This window comes from Mesoplodon mirus (assembly GCF_964341445.2).
Source record: "Mesoplodon mirus genome assembly, chromosome: 9".
Lineage (NCBI taxonomy): Eukaryota > Metazoa > Chordata > Mammalia > Artiodactyla > Ziphiidae > Mesoplodon > Mesoplodon mirus.
In genome coordinates this window covers 61,229,558-61,251,434 of record NC_138985.1, presented here as the reverse complement: position 1 = coordinate 61,251,434, position 21,877 = coordinate 61,229,558, and the positions used below count along the sequence as shown (strand labels likewise).

General features: G+C 35.7%; 1 protein-coding gene across 1 annotated transcript; it reads left to right on the top strand.

Annotated features, from left to right (window-relative positions):
- The first annotated feature begins 99 nt into the window (after positions 1-99).
- On the top strand, positions 100-21,777 carry GTPBP10 (GTP binding protein 10). The gene is made up of 10 exons (XM_082631600.1): positions 100-218; positions 2,913-3,106; positions 5,769-5,860; positions 6,515-6,659; positions 11,719-11,792; positions 13,346-13,398; positions 15,507-15,614; positions 16,173-16,250; positions 18,481-18,604; positions 20,449-21,777. The coding sequence occupies exons 1-10, from the start codon at positions 186-188 to the stop codon at positions 20,709-20,711; spliced, it is 1,164 nt and encodes a 387-aa protein (XP_082487726.1). The 5' UTR covers positions 100-185; the 3' UTR covers positions 20,712-21,777.
- The last annotated feature ends 100 nt before the right edge of the window (positions 21,778-21,877 follow it).

The following is a 21,877-nucleotide window of genomic DNA, read 5'->3' as shown; positions in this document are numbered from 1 at the left end:
CCGGGGGGCACAGCAAAACGCATGCGCACGTTTCCGTAAGCGCGCGCGCCTTACGGCCGCTGAGGCTCTCCTGCGGCAGCGTGCGGATACAAAATAGCAGCTGCGGGTGGTGGTGACGTTAGAAGAGCGCGCCGCACTTCGGTGCGAGCAGCTTCCGCGGGAGTGAATGCTTGCCCATCGCGGACATGGTGAACTGCAGTCGGGTGTTGCTCAGAAAGGTCTGTGATTGGTGCCCCTCAGCCTGATGTCCGTCGCCTGGTGCCTCTAGCCCCACCTGAGGGCTCTGGTTCTCCTTCGCCTCCATCCCTCCCCACTGTTTTCTTCCTGGGGGCCTCTTTCCTGCTTCTTTTCTACCATAGTCCTCTCCTTTTCGCCCCTCAGGGAGTCGGGCTTGACCTGTAAGGGGTGAGAAGGGCGTGTCTAGTCTACCGGGCACGGTTAGGACGGTTGTTTGGAACAGAGTTTGAGATTTTTCAAGGGAATTGTGCGTACGTGGGATGAAGAGCTGGGGTAAATGCCTGCTGTTTATACATGCAATCCGGTGTATGTGAAGTGTAGGTTTGACTTTTTCTTTTGGCTCAAATAGTGTATTTTCCTTCTTTTAAGTAATAATATCCCTAACTTGTTTTTACATATTTTTTCATTGAGTGCATTGTTATTAAGAGCTTTCTAAAGACAACTTTTCATCAGTAAACGAAAATAGATAACTGACTTGCCTTCTTGCAAGAAACTAGGTCAGCTTTTGTGCAGTGCGGGTTTTAGAATCGTTTCTGCAAAAAATTTACAGTTGCTTTTCAAATTTAAAAAGCTCTTTAAGATCCTTACTAGCAATGTTTTTTGAAACCTGCCGTCATCAAGTTTGGGCATTACCTTATAACTAAGGACGAGATTGAGATATTACTTTTAAGTTTGAGTTCTAAATCTATGAACCTGATAAATCTAGAGCAGTAAAAAATGTGTCACATATTGAAAGGAACTTCAAAAACAGGAGGTTTCTTTTTGTCGGAGGAAAGGCATGGTTAGTAATACCATGGTTAGTAAAGTTTTATTTTATTCAACTCTCTATTTTCCAGAAAATAGGTGGTCAGAAGAAGAGAGACTTGTGAAGGATAGTACTTGGGCATATAGGATAACTAATCTGTAAGCTAAAAGAATGAACTACTGCATTTTTTGCTGGATATGTTATTAAATGCTAGTTGTGTAACTTTACTGCCATAACAGTCACTTCCAGTCATTGTTGTTTGCAAGGGGAATCTACCTCTTCACTTACCTGTGATGCATTTCTGATCTAGCTCTACCCAGCCAAAGCATAAGTTCGTCAGCCTCCAGAGAAAAATACTCTGGCTAGCCCTTAAGTTCACGTTTTGTATATTCCTTCCATCCTTACAATACTCTGTTTCATGACTATATTTGCATACTCAAATGAAAAGCTGTGCTTTGAATCTTTGCTGTGTAACTATCCACTGCAATCTCAAGTCTAGACCGATTTATCAGAATCAGCAAAGGAGCTTTTGATAAATGTGCTGGCTTACCCTATTCTCATTCCCTCCTCCAGAGTATCAGAATGGTCAGTGGAGTGTATGCATTTTTGAAAAAAGTTCCCAGATGTTTTCGATGCTTAAAACTATTCTAAATGATTAAAGACATGAAGATTATGAATTTAAGAAATTACTTTGTGAGGAATTTTGATAGCCATGGGGTTAAGGCATAGGATCTTACCTGCAAGAAGTTCTTGATTTAGTATGGGAAACAGAAATAAACCCTAAATACAGTGTATGATTTCTAGAGATCTAATAATAGAGATATAATCCAATTACTGAGAGCCCAGGAAAATCAATGGTAAGTGTTGGTTAAAGGAATTAAGAAAGACATCGGAAAATATGACATTCAGGTGGGTTTATGATAGAAAAGAACAAATGACATTGTAAGTAGATGAAAAAGCATGAGCAGAATGCCATGGAGAAGTGACAGTATATTGTGTAGCATAGAGCAAAGAGAGGAAGAGGATATAGGAGGGGTTGAAGGAATGGAAATGAAATGGGAAGGGTAGGTTAAGAGCTTTGAACATAGCACTGAGAATTTTAGACTCTATTTCATAAACAGCAAAAAAACATGAATGGTTTTTGAGTAAGGGAGAGAAACATGTTGAGAGATCAGATCCATTGTCAGAAATATCACTCAGGCAGTGAGACAGAGGATGTTTTGGGGAAGGAATGACTAGACGTTGAAAGACCAGTTGGGAGCTAATGTAATGATAAAGATACTAGGGTAGTTAGTTGTGCCAAAAAAGGAAAGATAGTAGGGCTTCGGGAAGAGAAGCAGGTATAGTCCAAGATCCCCATATGTGGTCTCAGTGAGTAGATAAACTATCGTTTCATTATTTGTGAGAACATTGGAGGAACAGAATTTACCTAGGGAAAAGTTTGGTTTTGTTATATAACATGTATTTAGGTGACTATTATCCTTTCAATACCTAAGAACAAGTTATATATTTGAGGGGTTTCAAATATAAGTTAAATACTGATCTCGTTCTCAGTTGCTTTAGACTATTAAGCTCACATCTGGTGGAGATGTCCAACTAACTGGGATAGAGAATATCTCACCTAGGTGATAGTTACTGGTACAAACTGAGATCACCCAGGGGAGAAAGTCTAGATTGAAAAGTGGGCCAGTGTCAGAGACCTTCAGGATTGGAAGGACAACAATTGATAGTGAAAAACAGGGTCTTAAGAGAGTTAATCTAATGGGAAAGTGAGGTCAGACAGGAGGTAAACTAAGAAAAGACAGTAAGTGTGGCATACGGAAAGCCTTTTTTTTTTTTTTTTAGGAGTTTTAGTGGCAACAAAGAACTAGAAAGGAGTTCAAAATTGGTAAGCACATGTGGTATACAAACGTCCTCTTTTCTTTTTAAGTATGGAGGCTTCATTGATAACCTGAGACTCTTCACCAGGGGAGGAAGTGGTGGAATGGGCTACCCTCGCTTAGGCGGAGAAGGTGGAAGAGGTGGTGACGTCTGGGTTGTAGCCCATAACAAAATGACTTTAAAACAACTTAAAGATAAATATCCTCAGAAACGGTTTGTGGCTGGAGAGGGAGCAAACAGTCGGTAAGTATTTAACTGAATGGCTTTGTATGAAATTAATTCCCTCCGGAAGAAGAAAAAAAAGTTGAGATAAAAATTTAATTGGTAATTTGAAGTAAATAATATCCTGGATTTGTAACTGAGCAAAAATCTACTATTTTTGTCTCTAGTAAATATAAAAGATAGGAACTATGGAATGTTTTGACGTTTTTAAACTTTTTATCCTTTTCTTCTCCCAGTGTCTGTTTATATTCTTTTATACTTCCTTTGTAGAACCAGAAAGTGATCTGAATCCCCACTGTTTTCTTCTAAAATTATCTTTGACAGTCTTTAGGAAACTTTCTGGAATCTTAACTGGCTACTCCACCCCACTACCACCCATAGTTCTGCCAGCATCTTGTAGGCAGTACTTAAAATTTAGAGCCTGTTTGCTGTTACATCTCTTGAATGTTTTCCTTTTGCCTCTGTTTTGATTTTCTCTCTGTGACAGCAAAATCTTCCCTTTATTTTTTGTTAATGTTTGCTATTTTCTGTGGACCGTATTATGTTGGCCTCAAAATATGAGAAGAATTTTTTCTTTCATTGTAAAGAAAACGAAGAAAAAATTCTTAAAGCTTCCATCAAAATGCAGTCTATGGTTCCTCAAGCCTCTGTCATTCTGTTGTTCCTTAGGAGGTGTTGGTATAAAAGTTAGGCTTTCTGTTCCTTTTTTCTTTCCCCTTCCCAAGGAAGTGTTTGGGTATATTTATTTGTCACAATCGTAGAGGGTGGAATGTGGCACTTGCTTGGCGGATGAGTGTAAGCAAAGGCTAGAGCCTGGATATAGGCTAAACACCCTGTAACGCAGGGTGAGGAATGCCCCCAACAGCAACAACAAATTATCCTGCCCCAAATATCCAGCAGCATCCTCTGCTGGTACAGGAATCCTTGGAGAAACCCCTTAAATTTCTTTTGAGCATTTTTGTTTATGAATAGTCTTTACAGGGCAAATTTTGAGAGCCCTATATTAGAATTCAGTAATCAAAGTTTTAAGATCAGAATGTTGTTGTGTTATTTTGATGTTACAGGTAGAAAATAACTGCAGTTTATATCCTAAAGTAAAATTTTTCATCATTTTATAATTTCTTTTGAAAATTAAGGTTGCTGTAATTCCAACCTTATTCTGTGTTTAGATAAGTGGTATGCTAAAGATGGTGTATAACGTTTAAATGTTAAGAAAGATTTAAATAGAACAGTTACTGCGATTGTGTGTTGGAATTTTTAGAGTGTAGAGGCTTAAATCTAAAGGATTAATAGGAGCCAACTGGATGAAGGGGAGGAAAAAGCATTACAGGAAAGATAACAACATGAACAAAGGCCCAGTGATAGAAGACAAATACCAGTATAAAACACTAAAAGAAGGTCAGTGTGGCTGGAATGCAGAAAACACAGAATGTAGAGGAAGATGAGACTAGAAAGATAGGTACAAGCCAGACCTTCATCATTTCTGAAATACTGCAGTATTCTCCAAATTGGTCTCCTTCTCCCATCTCAGTCATCACCTCCAATCCATTCTTTTTCCAATTATGTCTACAGTGCTTTTTCTGTAACACCAATTTATTAATGTCACTTGCATATTTAAAATCCTTCAATGTTCCCCATCAATCTAAAATAAGATTCAAACTCTCTAACATAGCATATCAGGCTCTTCGTGATCTGGACTACAGTGTCTTCCACCCCCCTTCTGCTATGCTTACGCTAGAAATAACTATTATTTCACCAAATACCTTGTTCCCTCCTAATCCAGGATGTGTGTGAGTGTTTTTTTGGTTTGTTTTTCTTTCTCTTTGCCAACACTTTCCTGCCTTGATTATCTGGCAAAATCTTATTCCCCTTCCGAGACTTGTTCTACCTGGAAATAACTACTATTAACCTTTTCATGACTTTTCTAAGACTTTTGTGTGTCTCTACCCAAATGTAATTAAATGTGTCTGTAAAATTGAGGGATACAAAAACAAGAGCACAAAATTTTGCAACCTTCTCTTTTAACTTGTTTTTCCATTCCAGAAAATAGTTACGCATGGCTGCATAGTCTTATAGTATTGGAAATAACATAAATTATTTTGTCATTCATCTATTTAGGTAATTATTGATTTTTTTTACTGTTATTGTCACAATGCAGTACACATCTTTGTGTGTATAATAGTTTACATGGTTGTTCAATTTTTTTTTTTTAGGATAAATTCCCAGAAGTGGAATTACTAGTTAGAAGCTTGTACCACTTTATTCTCTCTTGAATAGTTTAAGAATCGCCATATGAGCCTCCTATAAAGTACTCTCATTTCAGGTCATTTTTTAAAAAGCCTTGTTATTCACTGGATTTTCCAATTTTTTGTAGTTTATTCATGTTGCAACGATCTCTTCCTTTCAAACATACAATATTTTAGTTCATTATGAGTTAAAATGACTTTTGGTAGTTAGCTTGGTAACAAATCATTACTTAATATTATTTTTATTGAGATACAGTAGTCTAAAATGCAAATAAATAAATAGGGATAATTTTATTTTTTCTCCATTATTTGGCCATTTAACATCTACATTATAAGAATTGGTTACTGGTCTTTGTTTACCATTGTATTTGCTTGAAACATCAACCATTTAATCTAGCAGATTTTCTTTATGTTAATTTAGCTTTATTTTTTTATAGAGTTAGTGCACTGAAAGGCTCCAAAGGAAAAGACTGTGAAATTCCTGTACCTTTGGGTATTTCAATAACTGATGAAAATGGTAAAATTATAGGTAAGTGTATTGTAGATTCTAAGGTTGTGAAAAATGTGCACATTTTCTAAAATTGAGATCTGTGGGGAATAGCACCTCTTAAGTTTCAGGATTTTTTTTAAACGTTAAGTATTTTAGCTGCTAGTTTATAAAACAGCTTTTAAAAACATTATATAACAGTTCAGAATTAGCTGCTAGATTTAAAATTATTTTAAAGATGTAAGAGTATTTACTCGGTTTTAAAACAAATAACTAGCATTTTTTTTTTTTTTTTTTTTGCGGTATGCGGGCCTCTCACTGTCGTGGCCTCCCCCGTTGCGGAGCACAGGCTCCGGACGCGCAGGCCCAGCGGCCATGGCTCACGGGCCCAGCCGCTCCGCGGCATATGGGATCCTCCCAGACCGGGGCACGAACCCGTATCCCCTGCATCGGCAGGCGGACTCTCAACCACTGCGCCACCAGGGAGGCCCTAAAACAAATAACTAGCATTTTTTCAACCACTTGCAAAAGTGTTTTCTCAGGGTCAGATTTTTAATAGAAACTTGATGCTATCGTTTAGCCCTTTAGATTTGTAAACTGGAATTTCCTGGCATCTGTTTCTGAAAGAAAAATGTCATTAGTGGTTAGCTCCACTTACTAATCTTTGCTTTAAGTATCTTTATCTCTCTTTTTAAGGAGCACTCAATAAAGAGAAAGACAGAATTTTGGTAGCTGAAGGAGGTCTTGGTGGTAAATTACTTACAAATTTCTTACCATTGAAAGGCCAGAAACGAGTAATTCACCTTGATCTAAAACTTATAGCTGATATAGGCTTGGTGGGGTAAGTATCATTCATATTTTTATTTTTGTACTTTCAGAGAGATAGTTCATGAATAGGAAGTAAATATAAATGGTAATTTGGGGCCAGCATTATTTCTAGTTTATGGAATTTGTGTCTTGTTTGTGTACTTTAAGAATATGCTGCTTAAAAAAAAAGAATATGCTGCTAATATTGCCAACATAGAGTTTCATAGTCACTATTCATTTGTCAAAGATCATAGCAATTGAATAGGGCAGTGGAAATGTTAGAAAATAAATAAACACAGAAAAATCAATCAAATACAAAAGAATGTTACCAAGTGTTAAAGAATAAAATGAGAAATCCAAACAAGCCACATTTTAAAAAGTGTATAGAAGAAAATAAAAAGTAGGGGAAAAATGATCAAGATATTCTTACAAGTCTTTTTTTTGTTTTTTTTTAAATTTTTTAAACATTTGTTTCTCACAGTTGTTTTTTTTTAATAAATTTATTTATTGTATTTATTTATTTTTGGCTGCATTGGGTCTTCATTGCTGTGCTCGGGCTTTCTCTAGTTGCGTTGAGCAGGGGCTACTCTTCGTTGCGGTGCGCGGGGCTTCTCATTGAGGTGGCTTCTCTAGTTGCGGAGCACAGGCTCTAGGCGTGCGGGCTTCAGTAGTAAGATATTCTTACAAGTCTTGATAGAGGTATTGAAGTATCGTTAATCAGATGACTAAAGGCCGGTACAGATGGTCTCAACCATCAACTTTACACACTATTGAGCACTAAGCTGGATCTTGCTATGACCGTTTCCCTATCCTTCACTCTCTGTTTAGGAGCTCTCCATTCTCAGTGCTGCAGACCTTCCAATGTTGGCCTCTTCCACCAGCCTTCATTCTTTCATCAAACAATGCTACTTAGCTGTAGGGTTTGCAGTGCTGGCACATAAATGGAGGGAGATAGATAGCAAGATAGAAAGTAGATAAAGGAAGGGAAAACTTCAGCTTTGCATGTCTCCTCTCCCTCTCTGTCTTCCTCTCCCAAGTCCCACTATAGCATTACACAATAGTCAGATGGAAGGCCTCAGGAAAAGGGAGGGGAAACTGCCGCTGTTCTCCAGCTGCCAGTTCCATGCCTTGCTTTCCCATAACTTCTTTCTAAGCTCTTTTCATCTTCCTCTTCCTGCATCTCACTGCTTCCTTACCACACTCTTCACTCTGAATCCCTCACCTCTTTCCATGCCTGTTTAGGTCTTACCAGCAGTGGCTTAGAGTTCACAGAGGCCTCATTCCTGCTGAAATTGTAACAGAGAAAGGTGTGATCCTGGCATTTCAGCTTGCCATTCTCATTTAATATTTTCAATGAAACATAGTTATGAGGGTTATGAGTCATAGGTTCTGTAATACTATATATTTTTAGGAACATTATGGACTTAATAGGGTTTTGTGGATAAGACTGAGAATCCAGCCATTCCTTTTCTCATTTTGTAGGAAAATATGTTTCAGGTTCCATAGAGACACCTTTACAGCCTAAGAAGAACATAGCAAGGCTGAGTAGTGAATAAAAGTGGGATGGCGATGGGAGACTCAAGTGAGACTGTTTGGGTTAGAATCTCAAATCCTCTGGAGGCTGGCTGGATGGTCTTGGATACAGTCTCTCTAAGCCTTTTTTTTTTTTTTCTCATCTTTAATAGTGGATGGCAGTAGTTCTCACCTTAAAATGTTATTGCTGAGTAAGATATTGCATTTGCAGCATAATACATGCCTTGGATTTATGAATGCTCAATGAATGAATGGTAGCTGCTATTATCATCATTGCCAAGTTATTGGAGACCACATATAGTGATACACTAAGCTTTTCAGAAGTGGACTTGATATTAGTCAATAGCAAGCATTGTGATTCTAGAGCACAATGTTTAACATGTATGCTAGTGCTTTTAAATTAGGTAACTATTCTTAAAAAGTTGCTAATGTGAATACCAGCATAAGCAGATGTCCTTTTAGCCGGTTTCAGGAATGAACTGAACATTAGAAGAAAGGTATCATAAAATTAATACACTTGTACTGCTGTTTTCAAATCTGGTCTTTGCATAGGTTGGATTTCAGCCTCTAAAAAAGTCTCAGGTGTCTGTTCTTCACCTGGTAGCTTCCTTTTTCTTCTTGTATTTTGATCTCTTTGGAAATAGTTGCTTGCATTTTTCTGTGTTTAGTCATTGTTATGAAAATATGAGGATATTAGAAAGAAATAAGCAAGTCCAACTAATGATAATCATGGCAAAAATGATTGCAGTTTGCTTTTCAAAAAGTTACAAGAGCCTGAGTGTAACAGGATATAAGAAAATACTGTATTTCCAGGGGAAACGAGTTATTAAGAAATCTCACATAGTTTTATTCTAAATTTATTACAGAAATATTTTAATGAGAAAAATTGTTTAAAGATCTCCATTAAGAGCATATACATTTTTATAGAATTCCAAATTAATATTTGTAAAATATTACACCATTATTCCAAATGAAAATTTGGCAGAGTTTTGAAAGATCTTGATTTGAATGAAAATTGTGAAGACAAGGATCACGTCTGTCTTATTGATTGCTATATTTCTCCTGCCTAGTATATTGCCTGACCCAAGTCAGTGCTCAATAAATATTTGTTGGATAATTTTTTTTAATTGAGATATAATTGACATATAACATTGTATTAGTTTCAGGTGTACAGTGTAATGATTTGACATTTGTATATGTTGCAGAATGATGACCACCATAAATCTAGTTAACATCTGTCACCATGTATAGTTACAAATTTTTTTTCTTGTGATGAGAACTTTTAAGATTTACTCTCTTAGCAACTCTCAAATATACAATATTGTATTATTAACTATAATCACCATGCTGTACATTATATCCCTATGACATTTTTTTTACAACTAGATTTTTTTGGGGGGGGGGCCACACAATGTGGCTTGCGGGATCTTAGTTCCCCAAACAGGGATCGAACCCAAGCCCTCAGCAGTGGAAGTGCAAAGTCCTAACCACTGGCCTGCCAGGGAATTCCCCACAACTGGATTTTTTTTTTTACCTTTTTACTGCCTTTGCCCATTTTGTAATCCCCCCGCCCCCCACTGACACACACACACACACACACATACACACACATACATTTTCTGTATGCATTCATCCATTGATGGACACTTAGATTGCTTTCACATCTTGGTTATTGTAAATAATGCTGCAGTGAACATGAGGTGCATATATCTTTTTGAGTTAGTGTTTTTGGTTTTTATTTTTTTTGGATAAACATCCAGAAGTGTAATTGCTGGATCATATGGTAGTTCTATTTTCAATTTTTTGTGGAACCTCCATACTGTTTTCCATAGTGGCTGCACCAATTTACATTCCCATTGGTTGAATAAATTTAATGAAAATATCTGAATGAAATTTAGGAAATCATCTCTTAAGTGGCCCCCATTCCTAGTACTTTCTTTCATCCATTGTGGGCCTTTCTTGAGGGATATTTAGCAATAAAATCAAGGCCTTTAAAACAGCGATATAGGGCTTCCCTGGTGGCGCAGTGGTTGAGAGTCCGCCTGCCGATGCAGGGGACACGGGTTCGTGCCCCGGTCCGGGAAGATCCCACATGCCGCAGAGCGGCTGGGCCCATGAGCCATGGCCGCTGAGCCTGCGCGTCCGGAGCCTGTGCTCCGCAACGGGAGAGGCCACAGACAGTGAGAGGCCCGCGTACCGCAAAAAAAAAAAAAAAAAAAAAAAAAAAAAAAGCGATATAGTTTAATCTAGTATTTCCTTATCTAGAAATTTACCTCAGGAAAGAAATTAAAGGTATATGTAAGGTTCACTTCAGCGTTTAAAGTTTTTTTTAAAAAGCTTGACAAATTAGTGCTCATTTGCAGAAAGAAAAAAAGAGTTGAATGTTAATCGCACCATTTGATGTTAAGGTGACTTAACATTGGCGTATGTCTTTCTAGCTGTATGTGTATTTTTTGCAGAGTTATTTATAACAGTAAAAAATTTGAGACCACCTAAATGCCTAACAATAAGAAATTAGTTAAGTAAATTACACTACACCCTTGAAATGCATTCACCTTATATAATTCAGTTTAAAAGGAGACTGACCAACTGTGAATAGTCTTTCAGCAAAAAAAGGAATCAAAGCTGAATCTGATCAAGGCTTCACATCTACCAATTTATAGGAGCATGTTAAATGACGTCATGGGCATCAGCAGAAAAATCCAGACTATGGCAAAGAAACTACAGGACAAATGGCCCAGTTTCTTTAAAAATAAAATTGCAAAGGGGAAACAACCTGGAGAGGGAGCCTGTACCAAAAGAAATTTAAAAGGCACATCAACCAAATGTAACATGCAGACCTTTTTTGGGTCTCTGTTTAAAGAAACCAATTTTAGAAAAATTATTAAGAATGTATTAATATTTGTTTAAGCTAGGTGATGGCTAAATAGGATTCATTACTTTGCTAGTGAAATGTCCATATAAAATGTTTTTTTAAAAAAATCCACAAAATAAGAAATATTTTGTCAGTATTTAGCTAGAGATAGTGAATTGCAGGTATTTTTATTAGTTTCTTTATATTTTTCTATGATTTACAAGCTGTTTTTTTTAACATTATTTGATATACTGTCAATACTGAAGCATCTTTAGTGTTCACCATAAATTTATCTTTACCTTTTCTATAAGTATATTTTGTTCCTCAAGTTTTTCAAGATTATTTTAAATTTATAGTCTACTCTTTTTTTTTTTTTTTTTCTTTTTGCGGTACGCGGGCCTCTCACTGTTGTGGCCTCTCCCGTTGCGGAGCACAGGCTCCGGATGCACAGGCCCAGCGGCCATGGCTCACGGGCCCAGCCGCTCCGCGGCATATGGGATCCTCCCAGACCGGGGCACGAACCCGTATCCCCTGCATCGGCAGGCGGACTCTCAACCACTGCGCCACCAGGGAGGCCCTATAGTCTACTCTTAATCCCAGCAATATTCAAGAAGTCTGCTTCTTGAAATGTTAGGAATTCAGAGATAAGCAAGTATTTATAATGCTGATATTTGTTGTAATGTATAAATTTATTTTCTTGTTTCAGATTCCCAAATGCTGGAAAATCCTCTTTGCTAAGTAAGATTTCTCATGCAAAACCTGCAATTGCAGATTATGCATGTAAGTATAATTTGTTTTGTTTTTTTAATGTGTAGAGGTAAATTTTTAAAGACTAATCTTTCTTCGAATATGAAAAAAATGATAACTGGGTTAGCCTTAGTTTGAAAACTCTTGGCAGACAGAGTACATGTATTTCCCATTAACCTTTGAAACCTTTATAGCTCTCAGCAAAGTTCCTAGTACTGCTTATTAGACACTTTGTTGCATTTATTTGTCTATTGTATAATCATTATTCAGTTTAGTTAATGATTTTATGAACACCTACCCTTTATTAAACACTGTGATAAATGCCACAAAGGCAGAGATCAATTCTTTCATTCATTTAGCAAGTATTTATTTCTAGGAACTATCAATACAATAAGTTCTGGAGTTACAAAGACTGGTAAGCAGAAGTGAATACTTCTTTTGTTTTGATTTTTATTGAACTTACAGACAAGTGGGGGAAGGCACATATCTCACTAATGAATATAAGAGAATATAATATGGTTCTATGAAAGAGTGTAGGTGACTGCTTTAGATTTCTTTGGGGAAGTGTGATGGTGGGGCTGAGATATGAACAATAAATATGAGTTAATTGGTGACAGACAATGGAGGTGAGAGTCTTTCAGTCAAAGGAAATAGCATGTACACAAAGACTCTGTGGTGGCAGGGAGTAGATTTGTTTGTCTAGACAACATGTAGTAAGGGGAAGAGGGAATCAAGATGAGGCTAGAGATGCAGGTGGAGACCGGTGATATAGGCCATATAGGCTGTATTTGATCTCTGTGGCTTAAGAGCAGTTGATAGCTTTTTAACAAGGGAAAACAGCAGTTAGATTTGCTTTTCAAAAAAAGATCTGTTGGCGTGTAATGTAGAAAATGGATTGGTGTGGGATGTAAATGGATCTGGAAAGAACAGTTAGTAGAACTGGCTATTGCAGTAGCTGGATGAGATATAATGGAAGCTTAAGAGTAGTGAATGAATATGATAGGATCTTTGCCATCATTAAACAAAATGGCACAGAATGACATTAACATGGAAAATAAAATTAAACCATTCTAAAATTAATAAAGTAGAGTTAATTTTGTACTAATTGCTATAAATCACATGGCCAATATTTATTGTTACAATACAGGGGATTCTTGAGAAGGAAAGAAGAAAAGCAAAAAGTCCTAGGAAGGAGGCTAGGGCAGGATTGATGAAGCGTGAGGATAACTAAATGAGAAAGGACCATAGAGAGATTTCACCCACAGCCCAAGGGATAGAAACCTAAATTCTGCCTCCACCCTCAGCACCTTTACCATGCTCCTTAAAGTTTGAGACAGGGACTTTGAGGCCCACTAATTAGATTACACCTGTGCTTTCGAAGATTATAAAAATCTATATTTTGTCCTTTTCCAAGTATATCATAAATAGCAAAGATAATTATACCTTTAATTTCAACAGATGAGAACATAATCTGAATTAGGTTGTTCATAGAAACGAAATATTATTTATTTTATACATGGCGCTAAGACAATTTTGAGAGCATAAACCTTTATTCTAGCCTCAATTTATTATTGTTTTTCTTTTAGTTACAACATTAAAGCCTGAACTCGGAAAAATTATGTATAATGATTTCAAACAGGTGGGTATTTTTAAAATAAGACACTTGGTTAGTAATGAAAGTACTTGCCTTAGTGCTTAGATTTTATAATATTTGGCAGTTTCTGTGGTGTTAGGGGGAAAAAGTAGCAGGATTTTGTTTTTGATAAGTGAAATCATGATCAAATCAATTCTGCTGACCACTATCAGAGTAAAAATATTGTATAAGAATATAATTCCTTGTTCTTCTAAAGTTTGAGTCCAGTTTGTCGTTACAACATTGATTGTATCTTAATTGCCTTAATCAGTTTGTCCTCATTGCAAGTCCATATTTTACTGCCATATTTGATTATTGATTTTCATTTCCTAAAAACATTTTCTAAAGTTCATGGATGTACTTTTACTCCAACTTACTGTTTAAAAAAAATTTTTTTTAATTGAATGGGATCCTTGTCTTAACTAGCTATTAAAATGTATTTTTCCTTGCTACAGAAGAACTTTTGAATAATTAGAATAAAAACAAATTAAAAAGGAAAGTAACAAAATTTTACAAATATGTAATGTATGATCAGCAGGTGCATCCCTTGGTATTTACCCAAATAAACTGAAAACTTACGTCCACTCAAGGGCCCGCACACGGATGTTTGCAGCAGCTTTGTTCATAATTGCCAAAACTTGGAAACAACCAGGATGTCCTTCAGTAGGTGAATGGATAAATAAACTGTGTACATCTCAATAATGGAATGTCATTCAACACTAAAAAGAAATGAGCCATCAAGCCATGAAAGGACACAAAGGAACCTCCAATGCGTATTACTAAGTGAAAGAAGCCGATCTGTAAAGGCTACATACTGTATGATTTCAACTATATGTCATTCTGGAAAAAGGCAATACTATGGAAATAGCAGAAAGGTCAACGGTTGCCAAGGATTAGGAGGAAAGAAAGGTTTAATAGGCAGCACACAGGATTTTTAGGGCAGCGAAACTATTCTGTATGATACTAGGTACATGTCATACATTTGTCAAAACCCATGGAATGTGTAAAACCAAGGGTGAACCCTAATGTAAAGTATGGGCTTAAAGTGATGATGTATCAGTATACTTTCATATAATCCATTGACATAATTCAAAAGACATAGAAGATGTATATTTATAATAGTGGTATAACAGTAAAAAATTTTTTAAATTTCGACAATTATATAGAATGTTAAATAATTAAAATTATAAGTGCAGGATAATATGAATTTAGAGAACAATATTTAGAGGAAAAGACAACATTATTGGTAATTTTTAAGGGAAATCAGTAGAAAACCTCTGAAGAGAATTTCAAGACATGAGACCTACATGTACATTGCTTTGTCACATAGCTCCAGCTTTCTTTAAAACTGAAATTTTTAACCACACAGGCAGTATGTGTAGAGCAGTGTTTCTCATCCCTTACTGTACATCAGAATCATCTGGGTAGCTTAAGAACAACAATGATAAATGAAGCCTGGGCCCCAGTGATTTGAAACCAAACCCCTTGGGGATAGGGCTTGAGCATCTGTAGTTTAGAAAAGTTTCTTAGATAATTATGATGTGCAGTGAGGTTTGAAAACCACAAGTGTAGAATAATGGTTAGTAACTCTTATAACCTCTAAAAGGAGTATAGTAACACTATTTCCCTTACTTTTTAAGAGTGGTTAATAGTTCTGGTAGAATATGAACAATAAAGAAACAATGGTACCAAATAACCATTTACATATAGAATAAAAAACTTAAAACTACAGAGCTATACTAAGTCAATGTCTGCTGAATTAATATCCTTGTATACTTTTAAGAATTTAGAAAATTGAAATTCTTTGAAAAGTTCATAGTGAACAATATAATTTATGGAATTCTAAAGAGAATTTATGTGATTAGTAAATGTTAACCTAAGCCATAAAATTCTTAGATTGTTAAAGTAAAAAATGGGACTAATTTCTGATAACAAAGGACTTTGATTCTTAATACATTTATTTTGTTATAAAGGTATCTTGGCTTTATAGAGATGCAGTGGTAATCACAAATTAAGAACTGTTTATAATTGAAATAACATGAAAATTGTTAGATATAATTGTATTTGTGGTTTTCATATTTTTTTTATTATCATACCATTTAATTTTGTGTTAGATATCAATAGCTGATCTTCCTGGTTTAATAGAAGGAGCACACATGAACAAAGGAATGGGCCACAAATTCCTCAAGCATATAGAAAGAACTAAACAACTACTTTTTGTTGTAAGTCATATGCATATCAATGTAATGTTTAAATGAATGTGAGAACCAGTGAATTTAGTTTTCCTAGAATTTTTTTATAATAATATTTAAAGATAAAGTAGCAGCATATATTATTCCACTAAATCTATTTAGATAGGGGTCAGATACAGTTAGTAATCTTTATTTATAATATGGGGATGGAAGTGGCATTGTTTACTATGTCAGATGAAAGTTTGGCCATACTTGTCGGGTTTAATTCATTAAGATTTTCTATATACTACTAAATTATATAGGATCAATTTCCTACTTCATTTCTGGTGTTGAGTTATATATGAGATTGTCTGTATTGGTATAAATTGTTTAATCTGTACTAGTTTCTCATTAATGATTGTGGTTTTATCAGAATAATTATAATTATCTTAAAACATCAATTTCTCTCATTTCAAATTACTAAATTACCAGTAGAGTATAGGTTGAGAAATTATTTTTAGCTTGAGCGAGTAAAACATTTCAAAATAGAATTGTATAGCTGTTGTTCTTATGTTAAAAGCAATCTTTTTCCCTTTTTTTTTTTTTTAGGTTGATGTTTCTGGATTTCAGCTTTCTTCCCAAACTCAGTACAGAACTGCCTTTGAAACCATACTACTGCTTTCAAAAGTAGGTTTTCTGTTTTATATCTGGTCTAATATGTAGGCACATAGGACTGTATGGAATAACGTATTATAATTCGAATAAATATATAGTCTGCCTCTACTTTTTATTTTTATTTTATTTTATTTTTTTTTGCGGTATGCGGGCCTCTCACTGTTGTGGCCTCTCCCGTTGCGGAGCACAGGCTCCGGACGTGCAGGCTCAGCGGCCATGGCTCATGGGCCCAGCCGCTCCGCGGCATGTGGGATCTTCCTGGACTGGGGCACGAACCCGTGTCCCCTGTATCGGCAGGCGGACTCTCAACCACTGTGCCACCAGGGAAGCCCTGCCTCTACTTTTTAAAGCTTTGATGTTAATTAAAGAATTATCTAAACTTGCTGTCTCCAGTTTTGCGATATTCACCTGCTCCTCAAACTGTTGTAATCATTAAAACCTTCCTTGATTCCAAATCCCTGTTACATACTTCTCAGACTGTATCTTGCTTAACTTTTATTCCTACTTCTTAGACTATTTCTCAGTCTACTTTTTAGGTTCTCTGATACTCAGATATTTTGGTTATGTTTTAAATCAGCTGCCTATTGGACATCTTTGATTGGATGTCCCATTAACTTCTCAAATTTAATATGTATAGAACTGAACTTTTTTTTTTTTTTTTTTAATTCTCCAGCCTCCCCCAGAACTTTACTGAATATGTAAGCCAGAAACCTCGGTGGTAGTGATTCTATCTTTCTTACCACCTGTATCAAGCCCTGACTGTTTTATATCCTAAATTTCTCTGAAATGTAGCTACTTGTCTTCACCCACACTGTTATAATCATCAACCCCTCTTACTAGAATGTTCTAAGTCCCTCCAGCTTGTCTCCCTGCTTCCAGTCTTAGTTCTCTCCAGGCCATGTTTTATATGACAGCTACAGTGATCTTTGTTAAAGAACCAAGCAGATGTTTGTTCCCTGCTTAAAACACTTCAATGGGCTCCCATTGCTGTTAGGTTAAAGTCTAACATGGACATGGTTTACGAGGTCTGGCAAGGTTGGGTTCTTACCAAGCACTGTATTTCTATTTTTCTCCGCCCTCCCCCCACCCCTGGCCACGCCCCATACATTCTATATCCAGCCAGTGATTTCTCTCTAACACAACATGATGTTGTTTATCTTCAGGACTTTTATATCCTATTTCATTTGCTACTTTTTGCCTGTTATTGATAACACTGCTGTGAACATTTGTGTACAGGTTTTTGTGTGGATATGTTTTCATTTCTCTTGGGTATATACCTAGGAGTAGAATTGCTGGATAATATGATTATTCTATGTTTAACATTTTGGGGAACTGCCAAACTGTTTTCCAGAGTGACTGTAGCATTACACCATTTTACAATCTTACTAGCAATGTATGAAGGTTCCAATTTTTCCACATTAATGTCAACACTCATTATTGTCTTTTTATTTTAGCCTTCCTAGTAGGGATGAAGTGGTATTTCATTGTGGTTGTGATTTGCATTTCTTCAATGAGAAATGATGTTGAGAAATGTGACTAATGATGTTGAGCATCTTTTTATGTGCTCATTAGCCATTTGTATGTCTTTGGAGAAATATCTGTTCACATTCTTTGCCCATTTTTAAAATGGGTTGTCTTTTAATTGTTAAGTTGTAGGAGATCTTTATAATTTAAATACAAATCCCTTATCAGATATATGATTTGCAAATATTTTCTCCTATTCTTTCAGTTGTCTTTTCACTTTCTTTAGGTTGTCTCTTGAAGTACAGAATTTTAAATTTTAGTGAAGTCCCCTTTGTCTATTTTTTCTTTTGCTCATGCTTTTAGTGTCAAATATACAAAACCACTGCATAATCCATAGTCACAAACATTTACTTCTAAGCATATTTAACTTTTTCCAAGAATAATACAGGTATAGCATTAAGCTGTCACTATCTAGTTCTGAATTTTATTTATGTGCTTACTAGACATCCAGATATCTGTATTTGGCTCTAGGCACAAAATCACAATTGTCTCTAGGATGTCATGTGAGCTAAAATGTATTAACACATGACTTAACTAGTAAGCATTTTCTGCATTTCCTTTGTTAATTAGTTTTGTGGTTATTGGGACTTACTGCATTTCAGAGGTGAGAATGGGCCCTAGATTACCCAGGCCTATAAAGTAAAGAAAGACATTACCAAATAGGTCATTTATATAGATATTTTAATAAAATTATTTGGTTTTTCTCTTTGACTTAAAGGAGTTGGAGTTGTACAGAGAGGAACTTCAGACAAAACCTGCACTCCTGGCAGTTAATAAAATGGACTTGCCAGATGCCCAAGATAAATTCCATGTACTGATGAACCAACTCCAGAATCCTAAAGGTAAACCCATTCATTCATTTAGTGCCAATTTAATGAATACTTGCTATTTGCAGAGAGTGCTAGGTACTATAATCAGTGGAAAAGAAAACTGAAAGTTGCTACTCTTAAAAAAAAAGTATCTTTGAAGAAAGAACACATACCATATGAAACTTCTAAATAACACTGTAAAAAATAATACCCCATTTCAGAATGTGTGATATGGACAATAAGTTAGAGGAGACAGAAGGAAAGAAAGATTAATTTGAGCTGCAAATGTCAGGCCTCATGAAGAAGTAAAGCTTAAAGTGGGCTCTTAAAGAGTTAATGGGATTTGGATCAGAAGAGAATAAACTCAGCATCTACCTGTGAAGTCTGTTAACGTATTTCACCAGTTCTAGAACTTCATTCCCCTAGTACATCGTGAATTTTAAAACAGAGCTAATAGTTCTACAAAGAGGTATGTGTCTTTGCAGCGCCAGGTCTGTAGATCTCTGAGGAGTACGAATCTTCTAAAAAGAACTTGAGTCACTATGTATGTGGGCTACAGAATAATAGATGCTGTTACTCCAAAAGGATTTGTTTGAAATTTGTTCCTAAATGGACCATTATGTGTAAAGACATTTAAAGGGATTCTTCATAGTTTTGAGTATTGACCTTTGCAGAACACTCTGTATCCTACAGTGATGATGCTTTCATTTTTCTGAGTCTAGTAGAGGACCTTTTGCACAAATGAGGAAAGTAGGGTGGAAGGTAAGTAGTTAACATGTTTCTAAATAGACCTAATCTCTCTTTTTATCCTTGTGATAAAAACTGGGGAAACTAAATTATAATGTACTAGGACTATCAGGCAGCACCAGAAGATCCCCTCTCCCCTCTCAAAATCTACCCCACACCCCGTATAATTTACATATTGGGCTGTCCTTGAGTTAATAAGTTACTTTGGGATATAAATATTCTCTGGAATATTTATAAATAAACCTTTATTCCTTAATGTCATTTGCTTTATGAGGTCATTAGATCTATTTGCTGGCTGATCTTGCAGAAAAGCGAATTTTCAGAGGAGGTACCAGAAGGGAGGGTAATTCAGGAGCTTGTGGCTATTTTGGACCATCATAAAACAATGTAGTCCCCTCAGTGATAATTCCCTAGTTAGCCTCTCGGACTTCCTTGGGGGTAAATGGATCTCAGAATCCAAGCTCTGTGTTGGTTTGGCTAACCTCTTTTAGGCAGCCTTTCCAGTTCATGTCAGTGTTGATCCATCCCATCAGTATAGCATCCCTACTTCTGTTGCCTTGGTGGCAGGGAAAAAGGAAAAGTTATATAATGGCTGTCAGCCCCTGTGGGGTGATAGATTGGATTCATCTAAAATGATGAATTGAACTCCTTGAATTCTTTTCAATTTTAGTATGGCTCATAGCACCAGTGATGATAAGCCATTAGGACAATTAAAGGCCACCTGTGTACTGAAGCAAGCTAGAATAGTCCAAATCACAAATGATGTTATGTTATAGGAAAGTTCTTTCAGAAAATCTATGTTGTCTTACTTTATTGAGCTGCCCCAAAACAAAATTTATTGCTTCTGTAAGTAAATCATCTTCTGTGATTCATCTTTTACTTACACTTAATTTTGTTTAAAATATATTCATGCAACAGATATTTATTAAGTACCTGTCACGTGCCAAGAACCTTACCATTGTCACTAGTAAAAACCAAAGCTTCTGAGACATTATTAGAAAGAGAAGGAAAAAAGAAATTTAAAATGCTTAGTTTTCGGTTCACTGGTTCACAAGTCAAACCTCTAGCATAGTTTTGACTTACTTTCAAAGACAGTGAAAATCAGCCTAGTTTTATGTTCTTTGTTTCAGATTTTTTGCATTTATTTGAAAAAAGTATGATTCCAGAGAGGACCGTGGAGTTCCAACACATCATCCCCATCTCTGCAGTTACTGGAGAAGGAATTGATGAACTAAAGAACTGTATAAGGAAATCTCTGGATGAACACACCAACCAGGAAAATGATGCGTATCATAAGAAGCAGTTGCTTAATTTACGTATTTCCAATACAGTATCTTATAGTGAGCTACCATCAAAGAATGCTGTTACTAGTGGCAGAATAGATATAACTTAAATCTGTTAAAAGTGATATCGAAATTGCATTCATTTGGAAGCTTTTCCACAGACATTTTTTAGAAGGTTAGTTGTTACTAACCTGGTGTATATGCCATCATTCAAGAACCATACTTTTTAAAGATGTTTTGTACTTAAATCTATCAACAGTAAAAAAAAAAAGTAACTGAGGGTTAAAAATGACAGTTTATAATTTTATGGCCAATTCACCTATAATAAAATCCTATAATATTCCTGTACATATGTCTCTAGTGAGATCATTTTTTAAATTATATAAAGGATTCCTTATGAGCAGCTAGGTTTTGTTTGTTTGTCTTTAAGTCTGTCATGTACCTGGTTCTACTAAATATATAATAGTTCTCTTTTTTGGAAAACCTCAAACCCTAAATTTGAACATATTCAGTGATAAAGACCATTGATAATCAGTAGATAGATCTTTGCGATTTCAGCTTTTGGAAATTTTTCTTAAGTATAAGAGTATTTTTTTCTTGCTTTGGACACGCTGATGTATGTCTCATTTTATTGTGTCCTAGTCTGTTTCACTGTATACTTTCATATTTTAGTAAGGAGAATAAATAGGAAGTACAATATTAAACAGTATTATCCATCGTCAGTATATTCTCAGGAGATTATAATTTCTAAATTTCTGCCTGACTTTCAAAAATACTTACATATTATACATTTTCTCTTAATGCATTTTATTATAAAATATACATGTTAATTGTAAAATAAAATAAAATTTAAACAGTACAAAAGCATATAAAGTAAAGAAAAGTTCCCATCTTTCTGCATCAGGCTCTCCAGTTCTCACAGAAAACCACATGTTCTTGCAGAATTTTTTAATGCATATATCTTTTTGCCTAAATGAGTTCATTATATAAGACTTTCCAAGGTTTTTTTGTTTTTACAAAATAGTAGCAAGTTAATGAGCTGCTAAAAATTATTCTTCAGTGCTACTTTTAAGCTATTAGGAATTGTTCTGGAATTTAAGGCTAAGTGAAGCCTTAACATGTGGCTATAAGTATTAAATAAAAATGGCACTATCATTCTACTTAAATTTCTTCTGATATGACAATGTGAGTGACTTCTTTTATTTGTTCTGTTTTCTATTCCCCACTCCCACCTCCCATCCCAGTCCCCAGATCACTGGCTTTTCTTGTGTTTCTT